The sequence below is a fragment of the Salvelinus namaycush genome, chromosome 14 (genome assembly GCF_016432855.1).
Source record: "Salvelinus namaycush isolate Seneca chromosome 14, SaNama_1.0, whole genome shotgun sequence".
Taxonomy (NCBI): Eukaryota; Metazoa; Chordata; class Actinopteri; order Salmoniformes; family Salmonidae; genus Salvelinus; species Salvelinus namaycush.
In genome coordinates, this window is record NC_052320.1 from 19,600,904 (window position 1) to 19,614,291 (window position 13,388).

Sequence of the window (13,388 nt, forward strand, 5' to 3'; positions counted from 1 at the left end):
TTTTTGTGCATATGGAAAACTTCTGAGATGTTTTATTTCAGCTCAAGAAACACGGGACCAGCACTTTACATGTTGCATTTATATTTTTGTTCAGTTTACATTAAAATGTCTTGGTTGTAGTGCCATTCACCTTTCTAAAACCACCCTTCCAGTGAGATCAAGATAATCCAGATTTTCGGCATCAAAACTATCCTAAATCGCCATTGAAAAACGACATTTAATCTTGATTAAAAGGTCAGATTGAAAAAAAAGGTCAGACCAAACCCGAATCCCTACACAGAGGACCAGAATCACATTCTAACATTTAATCCTATCTGATTGCCGAAATCAGATAAAAAAACAGCACAATCCTCTATATCCCCTGTAATCACAGGGATTTACATTATTAGTTGTTTACAATGTTGTAAACCATGAACCTCTTCATTATGTACACAAATTCAAACTGTATTTGAAGTAATCCAATCATTTCAGTACACAGAGATGGGTCAACAAACAGGTATTCTTTTCAATAGGGGATTTTTCTATCTTTAATGCAACTAACTAATATATAATATTTTATGCTATTCTTGACAGATAAAGATAAAGATAAAAACTAAGATAGAAAATGCACGAACATACTAAGTACACAAATAAATGCTATTACAACTATAATTGAATGGCCAATAAGTTCATAGCCAAGCATAGGGAATCAGTTCAATTGTTTTAAAAGTACATTTTAAATGAAGAGAAAAAACCTGGCTGGCTCATTGTTGTTTGGTAATTGGTTTTGGACAAAGTGTGGGAAAAGCATGATCACTTATTGTCAACAACATAACACGTGAAGTGTTGGGTTTATGTACACTTGATATTCCAAAAGCCAAAGTTCATGTTCATTGGCTGTCTGATAATAACAAATATCCAGAAAATGTTCAAGGGAAGCTCATCAACGCAGCTGTAAATGTCAATTTCTTTTAGAACTGGGTGTTTGTATTTTTGAACAGTCTAACTTCCACAACTGGTCTGCTGCACTTTTTACAACATTTTCAATCTCATGAATCCTCCTCAAGCTGCAGTAACTCAACCTGTAAGGCTTTGGCCCTTCCAAGCTTCTCCTGCTGCTCTTTTGTAGCTTGCTTGATTTCCCCAGAGTCCAGTTTCTGCTGCAGCTCCTCAACCTGCCTCAGCTTCTTTTTTATGTTCTTGATCTTCTTGGCCTTCTCTGCTGTTGCAGATGAAGTGTCATTAGTAGCTCCAGCTGGGTTAGATGCAGACGTCACACTGTCACCGTCCTCTGCAAACGTCATAGTCTCAACAGCATTTGTTAGTGTATCCACATTGCTATCCGGGCCTTGCTGCTTGCGCTTTTCCTTGCGTTTCATGTTTCGCTTGGCTGTCTTGGAGAGCCCAGCTGTCTCATTCTCTGCAATGCCGGGGATCCCCTGCTGCTGCCTTGCCTGGGCCGCATTGCTGGGGCTCATACCCGGTGGCAGATCGGGCTTGCCCTTGAAGAACTTAACAAATTTATTCTCGTAGCTGAAAGCAAAGAGGAAATGAGGAAACAACCAATCTACAGCAGAGGCTTCTAACAAAGCCATATAAAAGGTTGACTTGACAGAGGTACAGAACCAGTCAAAAGTTTGGACACACCTACTCATTTAAGGGTTTTCTTTATTTGTACTATTTTCTACATTGCAGAATAATAGTGAAGACATCAAAACTATGAAATAACACATACGGAATCATGTAGTAACCAAAAAAGTGTTAAACAAATCATAAATATATTTTACATTTGAGATTCTTCAAAGTAGCCACCCTTTGCCTTGATGACAGCTTTGCACACTCTTGGCATTCTCTCAACCAACTTCATGAGGTAGTCACCTGGAATGCATTGCAATTAACCTCTCTAGGGTACGTGAGACGTTAGCGTCCCACCTCTTCAACAGCCAGTGAAACTGCTGGGCGCCAAATTCAAATACAGAAATACTCATTATAAAAATTCAGAAAACAAAACATATTTTACATAGGTTTAAAGATTAACTTCTTGTGATTTAAAAAATGCTTTACGGCGAAAGCATACCGTACGATTATTTGAAAACATAGCCCAGCAGACAAATCATTACAAACAGTAACCAGCCAAGTAGAAGAGGTACACAAGTCAGAAAGAGATAAAATGAATCCCTTACCTTTGATGATCTTCATATGGTTGCACTCAGCAGATATTCATTTACTCAATAAATGTTTCTTTTGTTCGATAAAGTCTCTTTATATCCAAAAACCTCCGTTTTGTTCACGCGTTTTCTTCAGTAATCCACAGGCTCAAACGCAGTCAAAACAGGCAGACAAAAAATCCAAATTGTATCCGTAAAGTTCATAGAAACATGTCAAACGATGTTTATATTCAATCATCAGGTTGTTTTTAGCCTAAATAATCGATAATATTTCAACCGGACAATAACATTGTCAATATAAAAGGTAAACAAGAAAGGCACTCTCTCGGTCGTGCGCATGAAAAAGCTCTGTGACACTTTAGGGTCCACTCATTCAGACTGCTTACTTCCTCATTTTTCAGAATACAAGCCTGAAACAATTTCTAAAGCCTGTTGACATCTAGTGGAAGGCATAGGAACTGCAATTTGAGTCCTAAGTCAATGGATACTGTAATGGCATTGAATAGAAAACTACAAAACCAAAAAAACAACTACTTCCCGAATGGATTTCTCTCAGGTTTTCGCCTGCCAAATCAGTTCTGTTATACTCACAGACACTGTTTTAACAGTTTTGGAAACTTTAGAGTGTTTTCTATCCAAATCTACCAGTTATATGCATATCATATCTTCTGGGCCCGAGAAACAGGCAGTTAAATTTGGGCATGCTTTTCATCCAAAATTCCGAATGCTTTTCAAATACAAAAGTGAAATGCTTACTTACCTAACCAACAGTGCAAAAAAGGTATTAGGTGAACAATAGGTAAGTAAAGAAATAAAAACAACAGTAAAAAAGTAAAGTAGCGAGGCTATATACAGGCACTGGTTAGTCGGGCTGATTGAGGTAGTATGTACATGTAGATATGGTTAAAGTGACTATGCATATATGATAAACAGAGAGTAGAAGCAGTGTAAAAGAGGGGTTGGGGGGGGACACCCAATGCAAATAGTCCAGGTAGCCATTTGATTACCTGTTCAGGAGTCTTATGGCTTGGGGGTAAAAACTGTTGAGAAGCCTATTAGTCCTAGACTTGGCACTCCGGTACCGCTTGCCATACGGTAGTAGAGAGAACAGTCTATGACTGGGGTTGCTGGGGTCTTAGACAATTTTTAGGAACTTCCTCTGACATCGCCTGGTGTAGAGGTCCTGGATGGCAGGCAGCTTAGCCCCAGTGATGTACTGGGCCATACGCACTACCCTCTGTAGTGCCTTGCGGTCGGAGGCCGAGCAATTGCCGTACCAGGCAGTGATGCAACCAGTCAGGAAGCTCTCGATGTTGCAGCTGTAGAACCTTTTGAGGATCTGAGGACCCATGCCAAATCTTTTTAGTTTCCTGAGGGGGAATAGGCTTTGTTGTGCCCTCTTCACGACTGTCTTGGTGTGTTTGGACCATTTTAGTTTGTTGGTGATGTGGACACCAAGGAACTTGAAGCTCTCAACCTGCTCCACAACAGCCCCGTCGATGAGAATGGGGGCGTGCTCGGTCCTCCTTTTCCTGTAGTCCACAATCATGTCCTTAGTCTTGGTTACGTTGAGGGAGAGGTTGTTATTCCGGCACCACCCGGCCAGGTCTCTGACCTTCTCCCTATAGGCTGTCTCGTCGTTGTCGGTGATCAGGCCTACCACTGTTGTGTTGTCTGCAAACTTAATGATGGTGTTGGAGTCGTGCCTGGCCATGCAGTCATGGGTGAACAGGGAGTACAGGAGGGGACTGAGCACGCACCCCTGATGGGCCCCTGTGTTGAGGATCAGCGTGGCAGATATGTTGCTACCTACCCTCACCACCTGGTGGCAGCCCGTCAGGAAGTCCAGGATCCAGTTGCAGAGGGAGGTGTTTTGTACCAGGATCCTTAGCTTAGTGATGAGCTTTGAGGGTAATATGGTGTTGAACGCTGAGCTGTAGTCAATAAATAGCATTCTCACGTAGGTGTTCCTTTTATCCAGCTGGGAAAGGGCAGTGTGGAGTGCAATAGAGATTGCATAATCTGTGGATCTGTTTGGGCGGTATGCAAATTGGAGTGGGTTTAGGGTTTCTGGGATAATGGTGTTGATGTGAGCCATTACCAGCCTTTCAAAGCACTTCATGGCTACGGACGTGAGTGCTACGGGTCTGTAGTCATTTAGGCAGGTTGCCTTCGTGTTCTAGGGCACAGGGACTATGGTGGTCTGCTTGAAACATGTTGGTATTACAGACTCAATCAGGGACATGTTGAAAATGTCTGTGAAGACACCTGCCAGTTGGTCAGCACATGCCCGGAGCACACGTCCTGGTAATCCGTCTGGCCCTGCAGCCTTGTGAATGTTGACCTGTTTAAAAGGTCTTACTCACGTCGGCTACAGAGAGCATGATCACACAGTCATCCGGAAGAGCTGATGCTCTCATGCATGCCTCAGTGTTGCTTGCCTCGAAGCGAGCATAGAAGTGATTTAGCTCGTTTGGTAGGCTCGTGTCACTGGGCAGCTCGCAGCTGTGCTTCCCTTTGCTGCTGCAGAGTATACATTCATTAGAGTTACCAACCTCAGAAATTGCAGCCCAAGTAAATGCTTCACAGAGTTCAAGTAACAGACACCTCCACATCAACTGTTCAGGAGAGACTGCGTGAATCAGGCCTTCATGGTTGAATTGCTGCAAAGAAACCACTACTAAAGAATACCAATAAGAAGAAGAGACTTGCTTGGGCCGAAAAACACAAGCAATGGACATTAGACTGGTGGAAATCTGTCCTTTGGTCTGATGAGACCTAATTTGAGATTTTTGGTTCCAACTGCTGTGGCTTTGTGAGACGCAGAGCAGGTGAACGGATGATCTCCGCATGCGTGTTTCCCTCTGTGAAGTGAGGAGGTGGTGTGATGATGCTTTGCTGGTGACACTGTCAGTGATTTATTTAGAATTCAAGGCACACTTAAAAAGCATGGCTACCACAGCATTCTGCAGCGATACGCATCTGGTTTGCTGCATCAGGTGACCTGGCCTCCACAATCACCTGACCTCAACCCAATTGAGATGGTTTGGGATGAGTTGGACTGCAGAGTAAAGGAAAAGTAGCCAACAAGTGCTCAGCATATGTGGGAACTCCTTCTAGACTGTTGGAAATGCATTCCAGGTGAAGCTGGTTGAGAGAATGCCAAGAGTGTGCAAAGCTGTGTCATGACTCTCCTGGTCGAGGATCAAAGGCCTCAGATCAGCTTGGTAAATAGCTGACACCACCAGACCCTCTTACCCACAGAAGAGGGGAAGATTGTGTCGGTTTTGTGTGCCGGTGTGCCGGTTTTGACACCTTATCACTCGGTCATAAATTAGGCAGGAGGGGAATCTCTCCCTTTGCTCCTCAGTATTGGGAAAGGAATTCCTTTGTTACAGAGACATTTTGCCACCCAAAAATATAACACCCAAAGAGTGAACTTTGGAACAATATTTAGAGAGTAATGTTAAGAATGGTCCGTGGGGATCTAAAGAATAATCCTGTCACATTGTTTATTATTTTGTGATGTTATTAAAAACGGTATGAACCAAATACTGTAACTTAGGAAAGAAACACATTCTAGCCATCCAGTATGATAATAGAATATGATGAATGACGAACCTAATTTCTTTAAGATACGAATGTGATTTTAGTTTTCTAATGAGATAATGGTTTTTCATGTCCGTTGTACATTAATTTCTTATGGCTGCAGGGGCAGTATTGAGTAGCTTGGATGAAAGGTGCACAGAGGTGCCCATAGTAAACTGCCTGCTCCTCAGTCCCAGCAGTTGCTAATATATGCATATTATTATTAGTATTGGATAGAAAACACTCTGAAGTTTCTAAAACTGTTTGAATGATGTATGTGAGTATAACAGAACTCATATGGCAGACAAAAACCGGAGAAAAAATCCAAACAGGAAGTGGGAATTCTGAGGCTGGTGGATTTTCAACCAAGATCCTATTGAATTCACAGCGATATATGGATGAGTTTGCACTTCCTACGGCTTCCACTAGATGTCAACAGTCTGTAGAACCTTGTCTGATGCCTCTACTGTGAAGGGGGGCCGAATGAGAGGGGAATTAGTCAGGTCTGCCATGACCTGACCATGCGCGTTCACATGAGGGAGCTCTGTTCCATCGCTCATCTGAAGTCAATGTAATTCTCCGGTTGGAACGTTATTCAAGATTTATGTTAAAAACATTCTAAAGATTGATTCAATACATCGTTTGACATGTTTCTACTGACTGTTACGGAACTTTTGGACATTTCGCCAGCTTTTAGTGAACGCGCTTCCTGACGTTGGATTTGTTGACCAAACACGCTAACAAAAATAGCTATTTGGACATAAATAATGGACAATACCGAACAAAACAAACATTTATTGTGGGAGTCCTGGGAGTGCATTCCGACGAAGATCAGCAAAGGTAAGTGAAGATTTATACTGCTTTTTATGAGTTTTGTTGACTGCACAATTTGGCAGGTAACTGTATGGCTTGCTTTTGTGGCTGAATGCTGTTTTCAGATCATTGAATATTGTGTTTTGCCGTAAAGCTTTTTGAAATCTGACACAGCGGTTGCATTAAGAACAAGTGTATCTTTAATTCTATGTAAAACATGTATCTTTCATCAAAGTTTATGATGAGTATTTATGTTAATTGACGTGGCTCTGCAATTTCTGAACAAGGCATTTCTGAACATGGCGCCAATGTAAACTGAGGTTTTTGGATATAAATATTAACTTTATCGAACAAAAAATATATGTATTGTGTAACATGAAGTCCTATGAGTGTCATCTGATGAAGATGACATCAAAGGTTAGTGATTCATTTTATCTCTATTTCTGCTTTTTGTGACTCCTTTGGCTGGAAAAATGACTGTTTGTCTGTGATTTTGCAGTGACCTAACATAATCGTTTGTGGTGCTTTCGCTGAAAAGCCTATTTGAAATCGGACACTTTGGTGGGATTAACAACAAGATTACCTTTAAAATGGTATAAGATACATGTATGTTTGAGGAATTTTAATTATGAGATTTCTGTTTGAATTTGGCGCCCTGCACTTTTCACTGGCTGTTGTCATATCGATCCCGTTAACAGGATTGCAGCCATAAGAAGTTTTAACTAAGCCACGCCCCTAATGAGGTAGAAGAGAGTGTCAGTGTGATGGAACCGCCTTTCTGACCAGAGTGCTTAAAGGGACTCGCTAAGAATTAACATATGAGAGCAGCAGGCGGACAGCGTGAGCTGAACGGTACAAATGGTTTAAACTCTTAGTCTCAACACGAGGTGAGAAGATAACCTCACCTATCAGACCAGAAAAGCGTGGAGAGTTGGCCACACGTTGAAATGGTTAGAAACTCTGAAACAAGTGAAGAAGATAAAGACTAGACCAGACCATTTGACAGTCTGCAGCTGTGCATGTAAAGGATCTAGAACTAGACTATCTACCCGAGAAAGGAAGGATTACACCCCATCTCAGACAATCATTGGTGCATCTGAAACAACCACTACAAGCCAGAACTACTAAGCAGATTGTGACCTCTGGTGGACAACCAGAGCCTTACACCCATCCAGCCCCTTCATCATAGAAGGATTGGTTGGTTCCAACAGAGAGACGAACAAAGACACATAATTACATTGCATTTATTACCCAAACGGGCGGCAGTTCGTGAGCAAAGCATTATCATTACTTCGAGGGTAGTTCCTAAATGTACGATAAGTTTGACTCTCCCTCCATTTATCTACCCCTCCCTCTCCATATGTGTAACAAGCTGTCATATCTTGTCAGTACACTAGGGACATTTGTCTCATGTAAGTCTATGTATATTCGGTGTTATTATTTAGTTAGTTAGTAAATAAATCAATTTGTGTAGAACTGAATAATCAGAAAAGGCTGGGGTTCTTGCGGATTCAAGAGGTCTGCGACGTTCAGAATGAGACTGATATGAGATAATGATTAATAAGTGACTGTTATTGATGTAAGAGTTATCTACAGTTGAAGTCAGAAGTTTACATACACCTTACCCAAATACATTTAAACTCAGTTTTTCACAATTCCTGACATTTAATCCTAGTAAAAATTCCCTGTCTTAGGTCAGTTAGGATCACCACTTTATTTTAAGAATGTGAAATGTCAGAATAATAGTAGAGAGAATGATTTATTTCAGCTTTTATTTATTTCATCACATTCCCAGTGGGTCAGAAGTCTACATACACTCAATTAGTATTTGGTAGCACTGCCTTTAAATTGTTTAACTTGGGTCAAATGTTTTGGGTAGCCTTCCACAAGCTTCCCACAATAAGTTGGGTGAATTTCAGCCATTCCTCCTGACAGAGCTGGTGTAACTGAGTGAGATTTGTAGGCCTCCTTGCTTGCACACTATTTTTCAGTTCTGCCCACAAATTTTCTATAGGATTGAGGTCAGGGCTTTGTGATGGCCACTCCAATACCTTGACTTTGTTGTCCTTAAGCCATTTTGCCACAACTTTGGAAGTATGCTTGGGGTCATTGTCCATTTGGAAGACCCATTTGCGACCAAGCTTTCACTTCCTGACTGATGTCTTGAGATGTTGCTTCAATATATCCACATAATTTTCCATCCTCATGATGTCATCTATTTTGTGAAGTGCACCAGTCCCTCCTGCAGCAAAGCACCCCCACAACATGATACTGCCACCCCCGTGCTTCACGGTTGGGATGGTGTTCTTCGGCTTGCAAGTCTCCTCCTTTTTCCTCCAAACATAACCATGGTCATTATGGCCAAACAGTTCTATATTTGTTTCATCAGACCAGAAGACATTTCTCCAAAAAGTACGATCTTTGTCCCCATGTGCAGTTGCAAACTGTAGTCTAGCTTTTTTATGGCGGTTTTGGAGCAGTGGCTTCTTCCTTGCTGAGTGGCCTTTCAGGTTATGTCGATATAGGCCTCGTTTTACTGTGGATATAGATACTTTTGTACCCGTTTCCTCCACCATCTTCACAAGGTCCTTTGCTGTTGTTCTGGGATTGATTTGCACTTTTCGCACCAAAGTACGTTCATCTCTAGGAGACAGAATGCGTCTCCTTCCTGAGCAGTATGACGGCTGTGTGGTCCCATGGTGTATATACTTGCGGACTATTGTTTGTACAGATGAACGTGGTACCTTAAGGCGTTTGGAAATTGCTCCCAAGGATGAACCAGACTTGTGGAGGTCTACAATTTTCTTTCTGAGGTCTTGGCTGATTTCTTTTGATTTTCCCATGATGTCAAGCAAAGAGGCACTGAATTTGAAGGTAGGCCTTGAAATACATCCACAGGTACACCTCCAATTGACTCAAATGATGTCAATTAGCCTATCAGAAGCTTCTAAAGCCATGACATCATTTTCTGGAATTTTCCAAGCTGTTTAAAGGCACAGTCAACTTAGTGTATGTAAACTTCTGACCCACTGGAATTGTGATACAGTGAAATAATAATAAGTGAAATAATCTGTCTGTAAACTATTTTTGTAAAAATTGCTCGTGTCATGCACAAAGTAGATGTCCTAACCGACTTGCAAAAACTATAGTTTGTTAACAATAAATTTGTGGAGTGGTTGAAAAACTAGTTTTAATGACTCCAACCTAAGTGTATGTAAACTTCCGACTTCAACTGTATATATCTTTAGAGTTTAATTCGGGAGATGGTAACTCGTTAAACAACTTTTCCTGTGGTGCCCCAAATTCCTAATGAGTTAATTGTTACATGATTAATTTAAATCGGGTGACAATTAAACGTAGTTAGTTCATTCGATAAATAACAGTCATTACATTACTGAAAGTCACGTCACGACAGCTGTCATCAAGGCAAAGGGTGGCTACTTTGAAGAATCTCAAATATAAAATATTTATTTGTTTTCACACTTTTTTGGTTACTACATGACTCCATGTGTTATTTCATAGTTTTTATGTCTTCACTATTATTCTACAACGTAGAAAATGTTAAAAATAAAGTAGAAACCTTGAATGAGTAGGTGTGTCCAAACTTTTGACTGGTACTGTAACTTTGTTAGGAAGCATTACTTACACAGGGACCTCTTCCTGAGGGGTATAACCATCCTTCACTCTACGAGGCTTCCTCCAGGTTCCATCAGGTCGCTGTGTAGCAGCAATGTATTTCCCTATAACAGGAGGAGCAAATATTATAAATTCACTGAAAACAATGCATTTATCTTGAACCAATGTTTTATTCAGCTGGTAGACTCTTGCTTGCTAAAACATTGCCCTGTGTGTATGTTACAACAATACACTACTCACTATACTACAGTGCATTTTGAGAGTTAGGGACTATAAGGTTCAATCTGCATTTGTCAAAATTGAGTTAATGACATAGCCTTGTTCTGTTCAATGTTCTCTACCTATATAGTAGTCTAAATACCCCGATTCACATTGTTAAGTTCACTGATAACTGACAAAATCAAACCAATGAGGGTCCAGAACTTTGAAGCCAATTAATCTCAATCATCTTTTTGCAGATAGAACCTTATAGTCCAAAGCTCTCGATTTGCCACGTTTGCATCGGCAGTAGCATGAACAGTACCGAGAACAATTGAATAGAAATGTATGTTTTATAGTCGTTATTAAATAGCTAATGTTAGCTAGCTAGCCAGTGTACATTTGTTAATAGGGGGCAATTCCACGGTAACAGAGTGATGCTGAGACAGATCTTTTCACCCAAACAATAATACAATGACTGCAAAGTTGTATGGTTTGTTTAAAAAACGTCTTCAGGATTGGTGGGTCCCCTGCGGGACGGTTGACCTAACGTAGGCTAATGCGATTAGCATGAGGTTGTAAGTAACAAGAACATTTCCCAGGACATAGACATATCTGATATTGGCAGAAAGCTTAAATTCTTGTTAATCTACCTGCACTGTCCAATTTACAGTAGCTATTACAGTGAAAGAATACCATGCCATTGTTTGAGGAGAGTACACAATTTTGAACATTTAAAGTTATTAATAAACAAACTAGGCACATTTGGGCAGTCTTGCTACAAAATTTTGAACAGAAATACAATGGTTAATTTAATCAGTCTGAAACTGCCATCTAGTGGCCAAAATCTAAATTGCACCTGGGCTGGAATAATACATGATTTCCTTTCTCTTGCATTTCAAAGATGGTACAAAACGTACAAAATAACAGTTGTTTTTTTCTTTGTATTATCTTTTACCAGGTCTAATGTGTTATATTCTCCTACATTCCTTTCACATTTCCACAAACGTCAAAGTGTTTCCTTTCAAATGGTACCAAGAATATGCATATCCTTGCTACAGGCAGTTTGATTTGGGTATATCATTTTAAGAGAAAATTGAAAAAAAGGGTCCGACCCTTAAGAGGATTCTATGCACAAGGACTACTTCTATCAAAAAACAAAGTTAAACAAACCATTCAACTCTATGCACAATGACTACTTTTAAACATTTCCACCATACATTTTACCAAAACACATTTACTTGAACAGTGCATATCAAAAGTTTGATAACAGAATAACGGTTTGTACTTTCATACTGTTAATACATTTAGCATCTGCACGGTTCTTCAAGTAACGTTAAAGGTGTTTTTGTAAATAAAAAGGGGAAATGTTTCAAAATAGTCCTTGTGCAAAGTTGTGTGATTTCATTAACTTAGCAACCATTGGTTTTTGTTTGCCATACATTTTAAAGTAAAAAATCTGAGTTTCGGCATCACTCTGTTACCATGATTACCCATAATTTATTAGCGTAAACTAGCTACCTAGCGTCTTTGCTAGCTAATTTATTTCAAATTAGCCACTTGCTGCTGGTACTAGTTACTAGTTAGTTATCTAACAAATAAATGTTGCCCCCATCTTGGCTAGCCAACATAATCAGGTGTCACATCGAACTAGTTCGTTAACACATAGATAGCTACTAGCTAACTAGAAATATTAGCTAATACGCTAGCTAACTAGCACTAGTGTAGTGTGGTGTGTTTTAGCTAGTAACTGGTTAGCCAGGGCAGAATACGTCGCGCTGGAACAATTTGTTTACTCCACAAAACGAACGTCGTGGGGTTACTTTTCTGGGGTAGCTACGGGTTATTCATGCTAAACTGTGTGTTCATTCTCAAACTTCACCAATATTTAACTGGATGTCTGACTTGAACCAGCCTTACCAGATTGATCTTCAACATAAGGGGTTGCCATTTTGCTCAATTAACTACTTCCGTTGGCAGGAATGACAGGAAGTGACGCCATCCTTACTGATAGTTCGTTTTGCATGGCCCAGTGCCCCAGGTGATTTAAGGACCAATGGAATGGTCTAAATTCCCGACTCCGCTCATCCGGCGCACCAGGCCATGCAAAATGATTCAACACACTATTTCCACTGCATTTCGCCAGGTGGGCGGTGCTATAAATCAAAGTAGAACTGTCCGATACGCGTACACGTTCATATGAGAATCCCCGCCTGGGACCGCATTCAAACTTCTTCACCGACATGACTATGGTGAGTTTATACTTTACAACTGCACTACATAATTTTGCTTAATTTGATTAACGATAGCTAGCTACCAAGTGGCTGAACCATCGGTGTATTCAAGTCTCGCAACGGAACACACGTATTGTTTAAGAACTTAACGGTAGCAAACAGAACAAAACGGGGAGGGACCTACCTGAACTTGTCCAATGGGCTTTTCTCTTGCGCGGGGTCAAATAGCAGGACCTTCTGAAAATGACTGTTTCCTGTTTTTCGCTGCTGCAGTAATGGTAGTTGCTGTACATTATGGGCAAAGATAGAACAAGGAGCTAGCTAGAAAAACACATTTGCTACGGTTATATCAAAAGTAATTCTCCGGTAAATGAAAATGTAATCGTCAGTCTTCGTTAAGGCCATTTTCTATCGCAAACACTGACTAGACGCTAGCTAAGTTAACGTTTGCAAAACTAGCTAGTTAACGTTAGGTAAATATTATAACAAAACAAAAAAGCTTAGCGTGCTGCCATAGCGCTTAAGGCTAAGTATACACAATCAAATACCTATTTTTACTTAAAAACATTACCGTTAAACATGCTTTATATATATAATATAGCCACACTGCTAACATTATGCCTAACATTAAATGAAGGCCAAAAAGTAAATGTTGGTTTTCATGAATTTTTACGATCTTGCCAATGTTGACTGGGCTGGTCTGTGGTAACTAGTGGAAACCCGCGGACAGTTTAATTAACCATAAGCACTGGTCAAGGCTAGACGGGATCCA

At 40.4% G+C, this 13,388-nt stretch overlaps 2 protein-coding genes across 2 annotated transcripts in view; one reads left to right on the forward strand and one right to left on the reverse strand.

Annotated features, from left to right (window-relative positions):
- On the reverse strand, nucleotides 1-12,687 carry LOC120059248 (partner of Y14 and mago A). Its single transcript, XM_039008149.1, has 3 exons — nucleotides 12,303-12,687; nucleotides 10,195-10,288; nucleotides 1-1,512 (listed from the first exon to the last, which is right to left on the reverse strand). Exons 1-3 carry the CDS (start codon nucleotides 12,331-12,333, stop codon nucleotides 1,029-1,031), a joined length of 609 nt encoding a protein of 202 aa, XP_038864077.1. The 5' UTR covers nucleotides 12,334-12,687; the 3' UTR covers nucleotides 1-1,028.
- LOC120059247 (spermatogenesis-associated serine-rich protein 2-like) overlaps nucleotides 12,471-13,388 on the forward strand; it is a 78,312-nt gene continuing 77,394 nt past the window's right edge. The window contains exon 1 of the transcript XR_005478135.1: nucleotides 12,471-12,634. The gene's annotated coding sequence lies outside the window, so the exon portion shown is untranslated. The remainder of the gene's footprint in view (nucleotides 12,635-13,388) is intronic.